Raw genomic sequence first — 20,625 nt, 5'->3', positions numbered from 1 at the left:
GGAACTCAGCCATCTCACCGATGGTGGTGGTGTTGTTACCGGCCCTTGGGGGTTTTCCTGCAAGGTTCAGTCGTGGCATTCTTACTTCTTGCTCTCTCCCTTCTCCATACTTACTTTCGGCATATTTATTCCTGCTCCCTTTGTCTAGTCTCTATTTCCCCTTTCAACTTTCAGCTTCACCGTTCTCAGCCTGACTCTCAGCTCATGCTCCTTGGATGCCCGTGGTCCACAGACTAACAGCATCTCTAGTCTTTCTAGACCTTTTGGAAGGGAGATGGCCTTGGCCCATTTCATTTTTTCAACAGCATTATTGAGATGCAGATAGAATTGACATCGCATAAATTCACCCATCTTCACAGATATGTGACAGCATTACCATAGTTGATTTGAAAACATTTAGAACCTCAGAAAGATATTTTTACCTGTCGCCCCTATCTTCCCATCCCCCAAAGGAACTGCTAATGTACTTTCTGTCTCTATGGGTTTGCCTATTCTGGACAATTTCATTCATTCATAAAGAAATAACTATTTTTTGTCAATGAGTTCTTTCACTTAGTAGGATGTTTTCAGGGCTCAGTCATATTGTAGCATGTATTAGTACTTCCCTTCTTACTATGGCTGAACGATGTTACACTGTATGGCTGTCTGTCTGTCCAGTTGCTGTGTTGTGTTCAACTCTTTGCGACCCCATGAACTACAGCATGCCAGGCTTCCTTTTCCTTCACCATCTCCTGGTGTTTGGTCAAACTCACGTTCATTGAGTTGGTGATGCCATCCAACCATCTCATCCTCTGTCGTCCCCCTTCTCCTCCTGCCCTCAATCTTTCCTAGCATCAGGGTCTCTTCCAGTGAATTGGCTCTTCACATCAGGTGGCCAGAGTAGCATCCTTTATTTATTGATCGATGGACATTTGGGTTGTTTCTACTTTTTAACTGTTCTGAACAATGCTGCCGCTAACACTCATGTGTGTATAGAAATAACAAATCACTGTGTTGTGTAACAGGAACTATTACAGTGTAGGAGGTCAACTATACTCCAAAAACAAATTTTAAAAGAGGAGATCAGACATTTGGTTGCCAATGATGACAGTGGAGGGAGCGGGGAGGGACACCTGGATAAAAGCCGTCGAAGGTACAGACTTCCAGCTCTAAGATAAATAAGTACTAGAGTTGGAATGTACAACAGGATGAATATATGTAACACTGCTGTGTGTTATGTGTGAATGTCGTCAAGAGGGTGAATCCTGAGCGTTCTCTTCACGAAGAAGAATATTTCTTTCTCTTTCTTTACTTTTATGACTTTATGAGAGGATGGATGTTCACTAAACTTACTGTGATAATGGCTTCATGATGTATGTAAATGAAATCATTATGCTGTACCCTTAAACTGAAATATATCTCAATTTAAGAATATTTACATGGGAGTTTTTATGTTAACATATACTTTTGTTTCTCTGGGACATGTAGCCAGGAATGGGATTGCTTGCTCATGTAACTGTGTGTTGAACCTTTTGAAGAACTCTCAAACTGTTGTCTAATATGGCTCCCCACTTTATTGAACTGGCCAAAAAGTTCATCTGGATTTTTCCAACCCAATATTTGGCCCAAACATGGGAATCTAGCCATTTTTCAAGTACAGGTACCTAGCCTTACTTTGGGTAAACTTTTATATTAATATTTTTCTAAGTCTTATTTAGTTATCTAATTATATTCATGTATAAGTCTTTTTTGTTATTGACTTTTGTATATAAGATTTTGAGTAAAGCATTACTTGAGCAGTGGTCCCTAAAGGGGAAGTTATGTACCTTTAGGGTACAAGATGAGTCATTGGAAAGCAAGAACAAAATGCTATGCTCTTGGATCTGTTTCAACAATGCCTTATAGTTACACAATGTATCAGAATATCTATGCATATGTAAGATTTATAAGTAAATAGTCATATCAAATAGGAAGTCATATAAAATTCTGGGGACAACTGTTCTAAAGGCATGGGATCAAATATATGCAGCGGTGTGGTTCTTAATCCCATGCTTGTGACACATCTGATGGGGAAATTCTTAAAATTACTTTGCTAAGGAAATTGAAAATATCCTGCTACTTTCAGCCCACATGGAACACGTAACTACCAGGGGAAGGAGCTTTGCATCAGGTGTCGGACTTTTATTTTTGTTCTGCTGATTGCTAATAGACTTTGGGCGAGTCCCTTGATGGGCTGCACTTCAGTTCCCAGACTGGCCTAAGAACACCTGAAACGTCATAACTTTTCACTGTGCAGAATGAGAGTGTTAAGTGTGACATATGCAGTGACCACAGCGGAAGTCAGTCATTTGTGCATCTTGGGCAACCCTGAAGTCTTCTTAGGCAAATATCTGGGGTTCCTTGACCTCTGCCCTGGCTGGGTCTTCCCCTTCCCACCCCACCCTGCTTTCTGTCCTTCCTCTGTGTTCTTCTGACAAATGACCTTCACGAGTAAGGGTCACTGCCAAGGTTAAGCTGCCCAGAGAGGAGTCAGGTGGTGCCACCAGCCACCTCTGCAGGCTGGTACTGCTTGCTCCCTGCGCTGTTCTCTTGAGAGCACAGTGTGCAGCACATGCACAGGGAAGGTACAGCTGTCTGCAAACTGCAGTTGACTCCGATTCCCAGCCCCTGACATGGAAGCCGCGAAGTCTCCTTAGTGGGCATCTTGATGATTTCTGGGTGAGCTGTGATTGCTGGAGTCTGGCAGATGTCCTGGAGGGATATGAGCCTTTGTTTAAAGTCAAAACACAAAGGGAAGTGGATACAGAGAGATGGGAAGAGGTTCTGGGGAACTGTCTTAACCAAAGGGCTCACGTGGCATGGCTCAAGATCGTTTCAGTCTCTGGTTGCTTCTGTCTCTTACTGGGCATGCTCACTAAGACACCACAAAGCTGCAAAGAATGAATGTGACCTTTCACGCTCAACTCTTGTGTGCGATTTCTCTTCTCTAACATCCTCTGTTCTAAGGAAATTGTTGGCAGCCGTTTTAGGTCGTGATCTCCAGTTTCTTCTACAGGGTGATGCCTGTTCTTGGATTCCTTTCTTAGGCAATAGAAATAGCCAATATAACCATGCTTAGGTACTATTGGTGAGTTTGTTCATTCTTTTATTCATACACTCAATGTATTTGTTGGGCACCTATCTATTATGTGCCCCTGTTCTAGATACCAGGGGCAGAGCAGTGATCAAAATAAAAATTACATCACTGATTCACTTCATTGTACAGCAGAAACTAACACAGCATTGTAAAGCAATGCTTCTCCAATTAAAACAAAAAAACCCCAAAACCTGGGGACTTCCCTAGTGGCTAAGACTGCATTCCCAATGCAAGGGGCCCGGGTTTAATCCCTGGTCAGGGAACTAGGTCCTACACTCCCCAACAAAGGTCAAAGATCCTACATGCTGCAACTAAAACCCAGTGCAGCCAAATAAATAAATAAAAAGAGCCCTCAAAGATTTTACATTCGAGTGGGTGTTAGTCATTGAGGTTAAACAAAATGATCATTAGTGGTGAGGAGTAAGGAGGAAAAAAATAGAGTTGCCAAGGGGGAGAGAAGCTATTAGGGATGGGCAGTTGCCATTATTTATAGGGTAACCAGGGAGGCCGATCTGAGAAGATAACATTTAAGCTGAGCCTTTACTCTGATGCTCCCAGCGATGTGTTCAGGCACTAGTTAATGCTGAGGCAGAGAAAACCCCAAATCCTAAACCTGACGTACTTTACCTATTCATCGAGTATCTTTAAGATTGTTAGGGGTATTGGCTGCTAAAGGTGTTTATCTACCATCAAAACGCTGGCTGCTTGGGCCTCCCTGGTGACTCAGATGGTAAAGAATCTGCTTGCAATGCAGAAGACCTGGGTTCGATACTGGGCTGGGAAGATCCCCTCTTGAAGGGAATGGCAACGCACTTCACATTCTTGCCTGGAGAATCCCATGGACAGAGGAACCTGGTGGGCTACAGTCCGTGGGATCAGAGAGAGTCGGACACAACTGAGCGACTAATACTGTGATCTACTGGGCTTTGGGGGGCCACTCTAGAGGTCATGGTGGCTCACAATGAGTCATCTTCCCCTTTTGCAAAGGTTGCATCTTTGGAGTGGATGTTGTACCCCAGTCATTCTCAGTGGGACCACTGAGTCCAGTGCACAGGGACCTTCCAGAATGACTTAGGGTGGGTGGGGGAAGTCCTGGAGTCTCTCCTTTGTCTAGGGCCTTTGCTGCTGCCCATGTGTTGGGAAGTCCTGGAATCTCTCCTTTGTCTAGGGCCTTTGCTGCTGCCCATGTGTTAACTAGTAATCTGGCCTGTGTTTACTCTCAAAAGGAAAATCCCAGTAGCAATGACAGTAAGCTTTGCAACTAAATTTCTCTTCCTTTAATATGTGGTTGGAGATTGATTTTTATCTTTGCACATAAGCATCTCTGATCCAAAGGAGCTCATTTATGACAGTGGGAAGGACTTTGAGAAGATGCCAATCATTCCTTAGATTCAGATGATCTACTGCCAGTCAGTACCTGTGATGTATCAACGTATGTGCTTAGTCCCTGTCCCCTCTCTGGCAGAATGTAGGCTACTGGAAGGCAGGAAGCTTATCTTAGTCACCACTGTTACCCCCCCGTGCTACCAAAACAAAAACAATGCCAGTCATGTAGTATATGCTCAATAAATATCTGTTTAGTTGAATTACAGTTTGTAACCAGTGTGGCAATAAGCAACATAACCAGCAACAATTTCTTGATAGCTCATGAATCATCTGTTGCCCCAAAGATCAAGAGATAGAGACGATATCTTCTCACCAGGAACTGGACTTTGTTTCCAATCATTGCTGTACCCTCTGTGTTCAAGTGCCTCTCAGGGAAACTCCTGCTTCTTAATGAGTGTTCAGCCTGGCTTGCCATCCTTTCTCTGCCACTACCCAGCTGTGACCTTAGATATAGCTTGAATTTCTGTGGTTCTATTCCCACTCTAAAAAGTTCTTATTTTATAACCTGGCACAGCCAAGATCTGTGGGCTCTTTGTGTGAAACAAGAACATTTTTCTAGAAGGAAGTAGAACAAGCACCTGCTTCTGAAAATTACTTTTTATAAGAAAGTCTGTTTTTGCTCAGTGCAGTTGTTTCCATATCTGAGAGGCTCATAATTAACATCATTCTCTTTGAATTATTAACTTTAATCTGTTTATAAAAACACAGGGATCACACTATTACTTACCATATGATTTCTCAGCTGTAATCATCTATCACAGAAAACTAAATATGATATGTAGAAATATGAGAATAAAACATGACTTACATAGCTCCATTCTTTTGGAAATAGTAAGATTATCACAGGCCATGGGCTGAGAACTAAAATTAGAAGTAGTAAAAGAAAAGATATAATAAAAGAAAATCAACAAAAGCTATGTGAAGATGTTCATTGCTGTATATTTTATTATAGTAAAAAACTGAAGATAAATTTTCATTAATAGGAATATGACTAAGAAATTATGATACATTTATACCCTAAAAGTGGTAAGATAGTTTAAAAAAAAAAGAGTATGTGCCCTCAAGACATATTATTGAGAGAAAAAGAAAGTATATTCAGCATATGTCCCATGTGATCACGTGTGTATAAAAAAGAAAACATGACAAATCTTCTGATCTGACATATGTATGTTAATTCATAGAAGATCTGGAAGGAATAAAATGGTTAACAGTGTTATTTCTGGGAAAGAATTGGGGTTGGTGGGGCTTGGTGTGATGAGAAGGCCTCACTTTTTACTCTAGACTTCTATGTTTGGGGCATTTTATAAAACCATAGTCATGGGTTGGCTTTTTTTTTTTTTTGTAATTATAACTTGAAATTACTGGAGAGGAAAAGATGTGTGACAGAAATTGGGGCACAGGTGGGATTTGAGCTCAGGAGAAGGAAGATGAAACACTTCAGATAGTGACAGCTGGCAGTTTATCGCCAAATCCTGTGATATTTTGTGACTGATGATCTGGAGATTGTGTTCTCAGGATGGCATATATATACACATTCAGTTCAGTCCAGTCGCTCAGTTGTGTCTGACTCTTTGTGAATCCATGGACTGCAGGACGCCAGGCCTCCCTGTCCATCACCAACTCCCGGAGTTTATGCAAACTCATGTCCATTGAGTTGGTGTACACACACACACACACACATATATGTCTGTCTGTCTGTCTCCTGCATCAGTCTTCCTTGGTAGCTCAGTGGTAAAGAATCTGTCTCCCAATGCAGGAGACATAGGTTTGATTCCTGGTCTGGAAAGATCTCCTGGAGAAGGAAATGGTGAGCCATTCCAGTATTCTTGCCTGGGAAATGCTATGGACAGAGGAGCCTGGTGGATTACAGTCCATGGGGTCACAAAGAGTCGGACACAACTTAGTGACTGAACAACATTGTCTCCTGCATCACTCCAAAAGCTGTGACCTAGAATGGAAGACCCCCAAATCAAGAAAACCCAAAGATCTTTAGAACGATTTTCACATTGCCTTTTTGGGTCTATTTGTAAGCATTGGGTGAGAAAAATTTCATATCTTTAGGAAACAGGGATTCACTCTCATCTCTGATGAGAAGGTCTGCCATGATACTACAGCAGTTGTATCAATCACAGAAGTCTTTTCTCTAGCCTGTAACTCTGTTTTCATTTTGGTGGATTTGTTCACTCAGTCTGTAGCTCTTACTGAGCCCCCATCGGCCACTCTGAGACAAGGCCCCTGCTTTCCTGGAGCTTCTAGTCGGGGGTGGAGAGGTAGATGAGGATGACAGTAAGCAGCAGGAAGTGACAGCTGCTGTGCTGAAGATTAAGCAAAGTGGTGTGATAAGGTGTAACCAGGGAACTGTGTGGTGGTTAGGAAAGACTTCTTTGAGGAAGTCATTCATAAACCCAGGAGTATATAAGACAGGAAGGTGTCAGACGTGTGGTCATTTGAGGGGAGAGCCGTCCACGCAGAGGGACTAGAACAGAAGCTGAACAAGAGCTTGTGGGAGTCAAGAGCTTGCTTCATAGCTGGGACTGACAGAGGGTGGACAGGCCAGAGAAGTCTGCAGGACAGGGTTGTGTCGTGCGTGGAGAACAAGGTAAGGATTTTGGATTTTATTCAAGATTTAATGGGAAGCTATGATGGAGGTGGGAGTTGTCAACTTTAAAAAATACACGTGAGAGTTACAAGTTAAGTTTTATTTTATATAACTTTATTTATATTAATATAATTTATAATTATTAATATAAGTATTGATGTGATTTATAATTACATAATTTTCATTTATATATTTTTTAGCTGTGCTGGGTCTTTGTTGCTGCACGGGCTTTTCTCTAGTTGCAGCTCGTGGGCTCCGTAGTTGAGTTCCTGGGCTGTAGAGCACTGGCTCAGTGGTTGTGGTGTACAGGCTTAGTTGCTCGTCAGCAGGTGGGATCTTCCCAGTCCAGGGATCGAACTTGTGTCTCCTGCATTGGCAGGCGGATTCTTTACTACTGAGCCACCAGGGAAGCCTGTGAGTTAAGTTTTATTTGAGGCAAAATGAGGGGTCTCGCCTGGGAGACAGCACCTCTGATAGCTCTGAGAAACTGCTCCAAGGAGGCGGGGGAAGGTCAGTATATATGTGATTTTAGTATTGCGAGAGTATATGCAATCAAGCACATATTTTCCCAAAAGTTTTCTGCTAGTCTTCGTGATGCTTTCTGCTAGTCATGAGTAGTCATCACCATGAAGGATTTTAGGGCTTTTCTAGATATGAGGAGATATACAAGTTGGATCATAAAATCAGCTCCTGAAAACATCTAACTATCTGGAGACCTATCCTGCCGGTCCTGCTCGCCCCCGGAGCACAGGGTGCCTCCTTTCTGCTCTCCACCCTGAACCCCTTCAGGGAGTGTTGAAAATCAGTAGCTTCAGCATCTCGTTTAATCCTTGTAGAGGTAGACGGCAAGTGCCAATGTGTAGTTGACAGGGTCAGATAGGGGATTGATTTAGATTTATAAAAAATATCTCTGAATAACTTGATTATAAGCAGGTGAGAGAAGAATCAGGGAGACCACTGGAAAAATGGTGCCTTAGACTAGGTGGCAGCTATAGATGTAAGCTCGTTGTTGTTGTGCTCAGTCACGTCTGACTCTCTGTGACTCCGTGGACTGTAACCTGCCAGGATCCTTTGTCCTTGGGATTTCCTAGACAAGAATACCAGATTGGGTTGCCATTTCCTCCTCCAGGGATATTCCCCACCCAGAGATCGGACCTAAGTCTCCTGCCTCTCCTGCATCAGCAGGCAGATTCTTTACCTCTGAGCTACTGGGGAAGTTCAGGAATAAGCTTGCTGGTGGGTTAAAGATGGAGAGCTCTGGAAGATAGGGTCATGATGACTCCTAGATTTGAGACTTCAGCAACTGGGGCGGGGGTATGTTTCCTGAGATGGGGAAAACCAGGAAGGAGCAGATTTGGCTGGAGGGGCGGGGTGGGGGGGGCAGTGCAGAAATCGGTGTTTCTTTGGATATATCAGGTGTGATGCCCCTAGACAAATGTCAAATAAGCAGTAGGATACACTCGTCTGGAGTTCAGGGGAGGTCAGGGGAGGTCAGGAATACAGATCTATGTGGGAGTCACCTGTATACATAAAGATGACGTTTAAAGCCCTGGAACTTTATGAGGACCAGAGCCTCGGCTCATTGAACTGTACCCATGGAGTTCACCCTTCATTTAGGCTCAGTGTCCAAGCAGACACCTTCATTGCTAAACCTTCCCCTTGCCAATCTCACAGTGACTGTTGAAGGCTCAGCTTTACAATGTGAGGGACAGTGGGAGAGTGTTAGGAAGACACACGTGCTGGGCTGTAATTAGTGACGAGTGCTTCTCATCTGTGTCGCTCTCAACATTGTAATCATTGCCTAATTTACTAATGCTAAAAATGTAGCTAAAAAGCGAGTGGACCGTTTTAAAAAGACAGCATCTAGATCACAGTGTGTTCTTTAGATATTGTAAGCAAATCATGAATTTTTATTGCTTTTATAATCTAAGTAAGTTTCATAAGCTCGTGTAAAGTTACACAAAACCAAGTTTTTAGTGCTGTTGGTTGTTCTCCGTTTCACATGCCATGGGTCCACTTTGTTGAAATACGACCACAAACTAAATAAAAAGAAGAAACATACATATACTACCATATGTAAAATAGCTAGCTAGTGGGAACCTACTGTTAAGCAGGCAGCTCAGCTCAGTGCTCTGTGATGACCCAGAAGGGTGGGGTGGGGGTTGGGAGGAATATCCAAGAGGGAGGGGATATAGGTATACTTAGAGCTGATTCACTTCTTTTGTACAGCAGATACTAACACAACATTGTAAAGCAATTATACCCCAATAATAATAATTTAAAAACCTACAAAAACATGTCTTTACTCCTAGGCAGCATTCCCATTTTGGGTTTGACATTTAATTTTGAAATAATGCATGGGATGTTTTACATTTTGCTGTTGTTTTAGTTTTTTATCAGCAGTATCCTTATACGGCTTTATCCTTGCATGAAAAGAATTATTTTTATGCTTTGAAACCCCTTTCCTATCTCAGTGTCATATCCCTTACATTTGCTGCTAGTTTTATGGCCAACTTATTTATTAATATTTTACTTGTAAATCTAAGTGGAGTTTACTGTGTTGTATAGGGAAAAATCCAGACTCTGTTGAAACATGAAGTTTCTTTGCTTCCTCATAAGAATGTGGAGTTAAAAAAATATGATTGAGCCCTTGTTTATGGTAAATGTTTCTCACTCATTGCAGATAAGCTCTCCAGCCCTCCAACTCACCATGTGGTGAGTTCAAGGTCCAGTCCAACAGCACAAGGGAATTCACACTAGCCCTGAGCCCTGAAGATGGTGTCACAGTCTTCGGGCCGGCAGGACTCACCTGTGGAACCCTGGGAAGGGGTCAGCGATGACCCAGGCAACACTGATGGCTTGCCCAGCCTCCTGGACACTGAGCACCCCTTCTGCCCATCAGACATCAGGTTCACAAGGCACAGAGCTGCCTGGATTAACCCTCCGTGTGCGCAGCAACAACTGCAGGATGCATCCCCCCAGGTGCTCGCAGTGGGGAACAGAGAGAGCCACACTGCGTCCAACACCAAATCTCCCTTGGGCACTTCACCCTTGTCTCTTGGTGACTCCGTGGTGGAGACATCACTGCCGAAGGGCACCACAGACTCTCTGGGCAGCTCCTCTGCCTGGGGCACAGCTGGCAATGGCAGTGACTCCTCTGTTACCTTGAAGGAAGAGCGGGCAGGGCTTCCAAGACGCTGTCCTCACACGTCTCTGATCACGAGCTCCAAGACTGTGTCCGGTCCCCCATGTCCTGAGGATGGCAGGGCTTTTTTCAAGCCTTCCCAGCTGACAGCTTCTGCTGATGCAGGTAACTCTAGTTTGGACTTCCACCCTTCCTGTCTGATCTCACACCTGCTCTTGCTTGGGGCTGAGGCTGAGTGTTCCTCGTGAGGAAAAGGCTACCGGTTTTCCAGGATGCTCACCAGCCAGGGCACCAGCTCAGTTCATATCGTCTTTAGCCCAGCCACTGGGAGGGTCACAACTGATGGAGTCAAGAATTCCCTTTCTCCTGAGACTGTAGGAGAACTTACTCAATAATCAGTGTCAGCTGTCATCTTAGAGCACGGGTATGGGCCCTGCAGGAGAGCACCAGAAGTGCTCTGCATTTAGCATGATGGTGGAAGGTGATCCCCACAGAGTGAGCCCCAGTTCACACCAGTGCTCGTGTGGGAGAGGAACACGCCTCACCTGTTAGATTTACCTGGACAGGGTGTGACTAGAAAAATAGTAAGGTTTAAAAACAGGAACCACAATTCCTCCAAACTGGACAAAACTTTTTTCCAATTAAAACCAGGTCTCCCGTTGCTCTAAGGTCAGGCACATATTCCTAAAATGCCAAAATTCTGAAACCCAAGTAATCCATGCCAGATGCCACTTGAGTCAATAAATTAAGCTGTTCTTGTTATGATTTCTGGCATGGTTAGGTAATTTTAAATATTAATTATACTATATTCACACTTTGCATTAATTTGTGTTTTTGTTGGAATCCTAGTTCAAATAGTCAAGGAAGTTTATTTCAAAGCAATTTAAAAGCTGCCTGTGTGTGTGTGTGTGTGTGTGTGTACACGCAAGTATATTTATTTCTCATTAGCAGAAACCAGTCCTCTCCCTTTTCTAAAATATGAGGTTTATTTGTTCTACTGAAACTTTTGAAAACTCAAAGCTGGTGACAATCTTTAACATACAATTTAAGAATAAGCAGATTCTGGACAATCTTTTCAATGAGCTAACTTTGAGATAAGAACCAAGTTTGAGCAGTATGGCACAGTCAGATGGCGTGCGTGCTCAGTAGCTCAGTCTGATTGCAGGCCTTTTTTCTCCTTTTGCTCACCTGCCTGGATAGTTCTCAGGAAAAAAGTGACTTGCAAATTTAGTGGTTGAAAACTTAGAAATTAGTCTCCTACTTGATTGTCTCACGGGAGGGTGAGGAGAAAAGAGAGAAAATTGGAAGTCTTCTTTCCCACAGACCACCACCACGACAAGTTATGAAGAGCAGATGATCTTTAGGACCTAGTGTACCCCTGCCCCAAATAACTTTTTGGCTCCTGTGCAAGAAGTTGTTCTGCAGTTTAAAATTATCCTTTCTGGGACTTCCCTGGTGGTTCAGTGGTTACAACTTCGCTTCCCAGTACAGAGGGAGCAGGTTAAATCTCTGCTCAGGAAGCTAAGATCCCACATGCCTCTCAGCTTAAAAACAAAACAAAACATAAAACAGAAGCAGTATTGTAACAAATTCAATAAAGGCTTTAAAAAAAATGGTCCAAATCAAAGGATATCTGTAAAGAAAAGTAAATAAAATTATCCTTTGCCCCAGAAAGAAAACAAACACACCAGCCCCTTTTGTCCAAAGACAGTGACCCTAGCAATCTCTCTAAGGACCTTTAACAAACCACTCCATTTTTTTGGCCACCTGTCTTAAACCTGGCGAGGGGATTCATTCCCCGGGCTTAAGGAAAAGAAGTCCCGAGTGACGTGGTCCTTTCTTTCTTTGGTGTAGGGGCAGCAATGGGCAGAACAGGCATTTGCCATTATGAGGCATTTTCCTGGATCTGCTGCATCTCAAATGGCAGTAGCGGGAATTTCCTTTCTTAGATTATATGGGAAGGAAACACAGCTGAGCCTGTCTGCATTTCCTGAGGCTGTAAGAAACAGTTCCTTTTGTTGGCAAAGCATCTACACGTTTACAGTGCTTCTACATTCCTTAGCTCCTTCGGTTTCCTAATAAAATGATTATCCTAATTCCTAGGATGAGGAAATTTTACTATAGAGGCACAGCTGGTGTGTAGAGAGCTGGAACTGGAAGCCACTGCTTGACTTTTCTCTGCATTTCCCGCTCTATCCTCAGAGTCCCCAAACCAGGACCTGTAACCAAATGCCACCAGACTTCTGATTTTATAGATAAAGCTGTGTTTGTTTTGTTTATAGCTGCTTTCTCAGGGCAATGGCAGAACCAAGTAATAATTGCAGCAGGTGCTGTGTGGCCCTCAGGTCCTACATTTATTATAATTAGTCCTTTTCAGAAAAAGTTTGCCCACCCCAGATGGCTTCTGAAGCTAAGAGGACCAAAGTCTTCAATGGAACACTGGAGTTCTTGAACACGAGGCAAGGAAGGGGTTATGTTACTGAGTCCAAACCCACTCTGCTCATCACACGACAGGTCAATTAACTGAGAGATGAGGTATTGCGGCAAGGACTATGACTTTATTCAGAAAGCCGGCTGACCCAGAAGATGGTAGACTAATGTCTCAAAATAACCATCTTATGAGGGTCTGGATGCCAGGTTCTTTTATAGAACAGATATGGGGGAAGTGAGGAGGTAAAGTAAAAAAAGACCATTAATCTTACAAATACCTCCTGGAATGGCCAGCCTCCAGGAAGGAATGTGTTAATTTCTTCCTTCCTATAGCCATCCACTGGAGGACAGGGTCCTAAACAGAAGGCATTTTGGTTTAACATTCAGGCAGAGCAGCAGGGTTCCCTGAGGCAGACCATTAGGTATGGACAGGATAGTGAACCAAAGCAATGGGGAAGCACAGGTTAAAGTAAAAGCGGCAGACCCGTCATGGAGTCAGTTTTCCCTGCAATAGTTGGAGGAATCCTGCTTGCCTGTCTGCTTGCCACCCCGAGAGCTTTAAAACCATCAAGACATCTGTAGCACTTGGTTCTGATTCATCAGGTTGATACAGCAGCGCTCATGGATGTCACAGAAATGTTTTGCCTTATGTGCTGCAATCAGATATCACATGACAGACCTCATTTTTGTCTTGGTGGCGTTCATTGCCAGTAATGCAGTGGCTTAATAAGGATGCAGAATGGATGAGTCAGCCGAATATAACCTCTGCAGTTTCTTCTTGTTTCTGACTAGAGGAAGATCATTTTAGAGAAGCGGTGCTGACCTTTTTCAGATAGATTTTGTTACTGTAAACAGGAAGTTTTAGGTCATTTGCAGTGAGTTGGAGGAAGGATCCCGTAATTCTTATGGTCTTGCTTCCAGACAATTCCTTCTCACCCTCCATCTCCTGTAGGTAGTTTCCATGACTCTCTTCTCTTTCCCCTCTTTCCTCATTGCTCTCCTCCATTCCCATGGTTCTCCCGTGCCTTCTCTAAGGGTTCCTCTCAAGTTATTCAATAGCTTCTTGCAGAAATAATGACCCTCTGCCACCTACAAGGCCTACCATCAGAGGAGTCTTTCTTCTTGTGTCATCCTATTTTATTCTAGAATTGTGCTAATATTTTAAACAACATTTGAAAGTCACTCCCTAAAATTGTTTTCGTAGATAAACTTTGAATTTCTTTTTCTCCATTTTTAATAACTTGCTGTATTGGCAGATGCTGTTCAAGTTGGCGGAAGAACTGTTTCCTCAAATTCCTTCTCACCAGAGGCATTCGTTCTCCCTGTTGATGTAGAAAAGGTGAACATGGCTTCCTTCTTCTTTTTAAAACCACCAAGAGGATTAACACTTTGGAGTATGCCTGTTCTGATTTCAGTCTGTAAACCGCACTGGAGGAGGCATGGCAAATGTTTCATTTCAACATTTGACTGGTAGGGTCTGACCTCAGCTGGGAAATTTTCCATGATTGATGAGTAATGTCTCCCATTGCAACACCACCAATCTAGGATTTAATACCACAGGAAATTCAACTTGCATCATCTTTTGGTTGCAGTGGGCTAAATCTTCCACCTCTGGAAGATATGGGCTATTCTTGATGTAATGACCTATGATAACACAGTGAAATAAATACATGTCTATGCATTAACTTCACTTAAATATAACTTCTTGATGTTTCAATCTAATACACCCTCACTGGGGGGAAAAAAAAACCAAGTTGATTATGCTTGTGAGAATTTTAACTGATCATCTTTGCCTCTGCAGGAAAATGCCCACTTTTACGTTGCAGATATGATTATATCAGTCATGGAGAAAATGAAGTGTAATATTCTAAGTCAGCAGCACACAGAGACCTGGAGTACAGAAGAGGCCAGCAGGTCACTTGGGAACAGTCAGGCAGACTTGGAAGGGACCTTTTATACCCACGTAAAGCAGGAATCTGGGTCTTCCACTTCGTCTGACAGTGGCTATGAAGGTGAGTGGGGGAAATATGAGGAAGCTTTCTGCTGTATTCTCCCCACACATCTGTCAAACCCTGTCCTTCTGGAGTAACCTGATGATCCCTGCCATTTCTGCTACTTGGCTTGGAAGTGGTCACCATGTACCACTCAGTTGTGAAATCCACGTGCTTTTTCTTAGGCTTCATCCTGCTCTTCCCCTTCCTCTGTCTTGTCACCCAGCATTCCTCTTCTTTACACTGGCTTCCTTCCCTACTTTGTCCTCTTTCATTCATCCTGGTAACAAGGAGTCCGTGATGCACTGGGTATCCACAGATGTTGGGAATCCACAGGTAGGGCTTTGCCTGAAATACTTTATAAGTATGTGTTGAATGGTTGACTGGAAGCTCATGTATAGCTGAAATTTTTTTAATATTAATATATTAAATAAAAATTTAAAATATTTCTACCACCCAGATAAAAAATTGATCTTATATCAAGTACCACCCTTGTGACATTTGTGGTCATAGAGGTTACTTCATGAGGTAGAGCAGAGTTCAACAAATTGCAGCTTGATCCAGACAGTATTAAAAAGGCAAGCAAACAACTGCACAGTATCAGCACATGCCTCACATGGGGTGAGCGATGCTTCCTGGAACTTTATCAGTTATATATATTTTATGCCTGTGCCAGGTTGCAAAGTAAATTGTATGTTACTGCTGATCATGATCAAAAGAGTGTAAGAAACACAGAAGTGGGTGAAACTGCCCCCATTAACCCAGGAGGAAACCAAAGCTGAGAAGCTGATATCCCCCAGCTAGAATGGTTTATCTGTGATCACAGTTTTTCAGTGAGGGTGTTTCTTGAAGTAACAGCATGATTTGCAAAGTCTTTCCCCAGTTATTTGGCATTTAGGTGGCTTTCAATATTTTAACACTTTAAATGGATTTAAAAACTCCTTTGTGATCACAACCTTCCTTTTTCACTTTTCTGTCTCTCTGTGTAAAGACATTCTTAGGCTAATTCTCCAAACTGGTATTAGGGATAGGAAAGCATGAACATATCTGTATTAGTGTCTTGAAGGACCTGTAGCAAAATACTCAAATTGGGTGGTGTAAGACGACACAAATGGATCCTTTCACAATCATGGAGGTCACAGGTCGGCCATGGAATTGTCTGGAAGGTTGGTTTCTTCTAGAGGCTTTGAGGGAGAATTTGGTCCCTGCCTGTTTCCAGACTCTGGGCAGTTGCTGCTGCTCCTGGCTTGTAGAGCATCCCTCCATGTTCACAGGATGTTTGGTCTCTGAGTATCCGTGTCTGTGTACAAACTTCTGTCTTTTTTACAACATCACTCACATTGGCTCTAGGACTCACCCTGATCCAGCATGACCACAGCTTAACTTGATTACAATGACCTTATTTCCGTATGAAGTCATGTTCACAGGTGCTGGTAGGGGACATTTAGGGGAACATATTCAACCTAGTGGGCTCCCCAGGTGGCTCAATGGTAAAGCATCTGCCTGCCAATGCAGGAGACACAGGAGACATGGGTTTGATACCTACTCCAGTTATTCTTGCCTGGGAAATCCCATGGAGGGCTGCAGTCCACGGGGTCACGAAGAGTTGGACACGACCGAGGGAGCGAGCACGCACACTCAACCTAGTGCAATGTTCATGTCACCTGTACTCCTTTCCTTACTGTGAACGACAACAACAAAAGATTGTTTCTCCCGTCTCTTCCATTTGTTAAACTTTGTATTGTAGAAATTTCAAACTTCCAAATAAGTAGAATACTCCTATGGACCCCAATAGACTCATCAGTCTGTTTCACTTAATCTTGTGAACATAAGGACAACACAAAAATAGCTCCCTGCCCTTTCTAATTGGAGGATAAGTACTTTACAATATTGAGATGGTTTTTGCCATGCATCAACATGAATCGGTCCTAGGCATACATGTGTCCCCGCCATGCTGAACTCCCCTCCCACCTCCCTCCTCACCCCCTGACCTTCCTGATTATTGCAGCTGAATTTTAAAATTCTTTTCAAGTCACCGCAGCCCTTTCATTCCTCCGTTTCAATTTAGCCGGGTGTTGCAGGTTGGACAGTCTTTTTCTCTTCTTCCTGTCTTCTCTAGGTTGCGTGTTACAGGTCAGCCCGGTGGTTGAAACACCTACTTTCTCTGAGGTGACGGAAGAGGACTGCAAATGTGACTTCGATGACTTCGTTATCGTAGGTGAGATTTGGAAACTCGTGGGCCGTGACGGAGGCACCCTCCCCCACACGCCTGATGACACGCATCACGCACGATACATGACCGTGTCATTCAGGGAAAGCCCTCCCCAAATCAGACCGTGTCCCTGGTATTAAAAAAAATACGATGTCTTGATATTAATCCCTCATCTCACGTAGATTTGAATGCAAAAGCAGATACCATTAGGGTCTGATATCTGTTTGGCCCCCTCCTTTATATTTTGGTGAAATTTCAGATAAGCATATATAAAATCCCATCTGTGGCCTCATAATAGCTGTTGTCTCACAACAGAAACGCAAAAGAACCTGAAGGATGGAGATCTTGAATAACTGGTCCTTTCTGAGATGTAGGCAGCTAGTTTTGTGTTAGAAGGCAATGGCACCCCACTCCAGTACTCTTGCCTGGAAAATCCCATGGATGGAGGAGCCTGGTAGGCTGCAGTCCATGGGGTCGCTGGGAGTCAGACAGGACTGAGCGATTTCACTTTCGCTTTTCACTTTCATGCATTGGAGAAGGAAATGGCAACCTGCTTCAGTGTTCTTGCCTGGAGAATCCCAGGGACCCAGGGACGGGGGAGCCTGGTGGGCTGCCGTCTACAGGGTCACACAGAGTCGGACACGACTGAAGCGACTTAGCAGCAGCAGTTTTGTGTTCGTATCAAATTGACTGTGGTTAAGAGAAACAGACTAAAAGCCCTCCATTACCTTTTCTTTGATTTTCCCACAGAACTTGGAGATTTCAGCAATACCACAGAGCCCTGTGGATGTTCCTCCGACACCTCTAAGAGGTATCTCTCCCTCCCACTTTCATTAGCACACAGACCCCTAGGCCATCACACCAGGCCTCTGACATCTTGGGCCAAATTCAGTCAGTTCCAATGACAGGGATCACTGTTTAGAAATGAAACAATCACCACGAAAGTTCCTACAGTGTTTTTAGAGTGTTTGAAAGACTTTTGTACACATTCTCATTTAATCCTCATGGGTGGGATGGGCAGGGGTTTTTAAACCCAATTTTATGGGTGTAGAAACTGAGGTTCAGATGAGATGTACATCCAGACACCATGCTGTTAAATAGCAGTGGGGGAACTTGAACTTGCTTCCCAGTTCGTTCAGTGGAGAAGAATCCACTTGCCAATGCAGGAGACATGGGTTCGATCCCTGGGTGGGGAAGATCCCCTGGAGAAGGAATGACAACCCACTCCAGTATTCTTGCCTAGGAAATCCCATGGACTGAGGAGCCTGCTGGGCTGCAGTCCATGGGGGCACAAAAGAGAGGGCTTGAACCCAGGTCTTCTGACTTTAAACCTGGTCCTCTTCTCACCACCCCTCCCCACCTTGGTACCCTCAATAAACACAAGCTGCTCTGTGGAACGTGGAAGGATTGAGTTAAGTAAGATAACCACTGGGGTGTGGTTGACACACACATGGTCTGCTCTGTGTCATCTCCTCTGCTTTTTTCAAGGGGGGAGGGGAAATAGTTAAAAACCCACAGCAAAAGACCCTTAACACACTTCTTATGAAAATAATTTTCCATGTTTGCATCTCTTACATTGCAGTGTCATTCATGAGCCAAACTTCAATTCTGCTGAGCTAATAGCCAAAGAGTTATACCGCGTATTCAGGAAATGCTGGATGCTGGCAGAAGTTCATTATCAGCTGACAGGCTCTCTCGATGCAGCTGGCTCCATAGTAAGTCTCAACAGAATTTGATCTTCAGTTCTTAAATTCTCATTTTGCCTGCTCTCCACATCAGAGGTTTCTGTGTTTCCTTGTATGGCTCCTGGGCGTTAGGGGAGACTCGAAAGGAAGGACGAATCTGATGTTTATTGGGCATTTGTAATGCACCAGGGCCTGTGCTCAGCAATTCATGTCTTAATCGTCACATATCTCCTGTGAGGTAGATGCTATTGTTAATTTAATTTATTTACTCATTCATTTATGGCTGTGCTGGGTCTTCATTGCTAGGCACAGGTTTTTCTCTAGTTGTGGTGAGCCGGGGCTAGTGCAAGGGCCTCTCATTGCAGTGGCTTCCCTTGTTGCAGCGCATGGGCTCAGTAGTTACAGCTCACAGGCTTAGTTGCCCTGCGGCATGTGGAATCTTCCCGGACCAGGGATCAAACGCATGTGCCATGCATTGCCAGGTGGATTCTTAACCACTAGACCACCATGGAAGCCCGTTATTTTAAGTTTAAGGTGTTAGTTGCAGACCCTCAGCGGGGCTGGTCAGTGGTAAAGCAGGAGTTGAGCTCCCAGGCTGCCTCATTTGAAAGTCCAGGCTGGTCCCCTTGTGGAGTGCTCTGCCCTCCAAACAGGCAGCTCAGTGCGGGCAGAGGATGGGGTGGCAGAGGCTGTCATCGGGTAGGAGAGAAAGCACACTGGAAGTGCAAGGGAGGCGGTATTCCACGTCATCAGGGGAACCTGAAAAGGCTGAATGGAGATCTCAGGACTTGAGCCAGGTATCAGGCCAGGCAGAACTGTAGCAGGTCAGGTAGGGGTGTATGAAGGGCACTCTTGGCAAAGGAGCAGCTGGAGTAGAAGTGACTGGGAGGTGCCCGGTGCTTCTGGGTTTTGGTTCTTTTGGCTGCGTCATCTTAGTTCCCTGACCAGGGATCAAACCCGCGCCCCCTGCGGTAGAAGCACAGTCTTCACCACTGGACCACCGGGGAAGTCCCCGTGGTGTTTGTTGAGCAGAGTCATTTAATGTAGTTGGAGAACATGTTTGTGGGTAGTGGGGTATGTTTGGGGGATCGTTCATCTTAATCTTCCTGGGAAGTAAGGCTCAAAAGCGGCCAAACTGTGGAGGATGTGGATGGTAATCAGAGAAGTCTTGATTTTAGATGCTAAGAGAAAAGTTTCATGGTCAGAGGTGGGGTCTGCACGTGTACAAGCTGGGCAGTGTCTGCAGAGAACAATTCCTGGAGAAGGAGATTCAGATCCACAGTGTCTGTCAGCTCTTGACTAGGCAGGGTGAGGCTTCGGCTTCTGCAAGGCAGGAAGGCATTCCAGTTCACACTGACCTACTTACAGTAATTCGCAGTCTGGAAACAAAAGAACTAACTAAAAATACCGAGCAGAGTGATCTCAGCTGGGTGGCGTCTGAAGCAGTTCTCCTGCAGAGGGTTTTAGACACAGAGACGGCTCTGGCCAGGTTCTGTTATTCACTTAAAGGCAGTTTTTATTTTTCAAGGTAAAGGTTAATGTTGGGAATACATCTGAACATTCTTTTTATTTCAGTTCCTGAAATGTGCTTGTTTAAGTTGCTCCTGAATCCTCTTCTGGGTTATTTATGCAGGTTATAAATGAAGAGCGGGTCCAGAAAGACTTTGAATCCAGCACAGATGTTGTCCAGGAAATTAAACTGAAGTCGAGGATCAGAGGGACTGGAGACTGGGCGCCCCCTAGGTTTCAAATCATATTTGATATTCATCCACCACTCAAGTAAGTCTAGGTTGCTGCTTGGACCACCAGTCCAGTTAAAACAAAAGTTGTGATGGGTTCCTTCTGTCTCTTCATAGAGATGGGTGAAGGCAAAAAATAAAACACCAAGGGACAAAGGAAAATTTGTTTTAGGAAAAAGAAACTTGGGCACATTTTTCTGAGTTAGCTTTCTTGGCACCCCATATATAGTGGGCTTTTGGTCTCTGTAAGTTTTGACACGTTGAGAACTTAACTATGTTTCCTTAACTATGAACATTACATAATAATTGAAAAGTAAACAGGC

General features: G+C 43.9%; 1 protein-coding gene across 8 annotated transcripts in view; it reads left to right on the top strand.

The window, feature by feature from the left end:
- The window catches only part of RUBCNL (rubicon like autophagy enhancer), a 43,288-nt gene that overhangs the window by 8,453 nt on the left and 14,210 nt on the right, over nt 1-20,625 (top strand). For 6 of the 8 annotated variants that reach the window (XR_015137891.1, XM_086328951.1, XM_086328952.1 and 3 more), the window contains exons 2-8: nt 9,784-10,410; nt 13,932-14,014; nt 14,477-14,687; nt 16,786-16,884; nt 17,629-17,689; nt 18,461-18,593; nt 20,197-20,342. Coding sequence is in view for 6 of the 8 variants with exons in the window: in XM_086328951.1 (XP_086185077.1) it covers nt 9,876-10,410; nt 13,932-14,014; nt 14,477-14,687; nt 16,786-16,884; nt 17,629-17,689; nt 18,461-18,593; nt 20,197-20,342 (1,268 nt within the window). In the remaining 2 variants the exon portion in view is untranslated. Of the gene's footprint in view, nt 1-6,942; nt 7,101-9,783; nt 10,411-13,931; nt 14,015-14,476; nt 14,688-16,785; nt 16,885-17,628; nt 17,690-18,460; nt 18,594-20,196; nt 20,343-20,625 lie in introns of those variants that run through there. The other 2 variants (XR_015137890.1, XM_086328947.1) reach the window with 1 other exon arrangement.

This window comes from Bos grunniens, chromosome 12, assembly GCF_055505025.1.
Source record: "Bos grunniens cultivar Pamir isolate PY7600 chromosome 12, Bosgru_T2T1.0, whole genome shotgun sequence".
NCBI lineage: Eukaryota > Metazoa > Chordata > Mammalia > Artiodactyla > Bovidae > Bos > Bos grunniens.
This window is presented reverse-complemented; position numbering and strand designations above follow the sequence as displayed.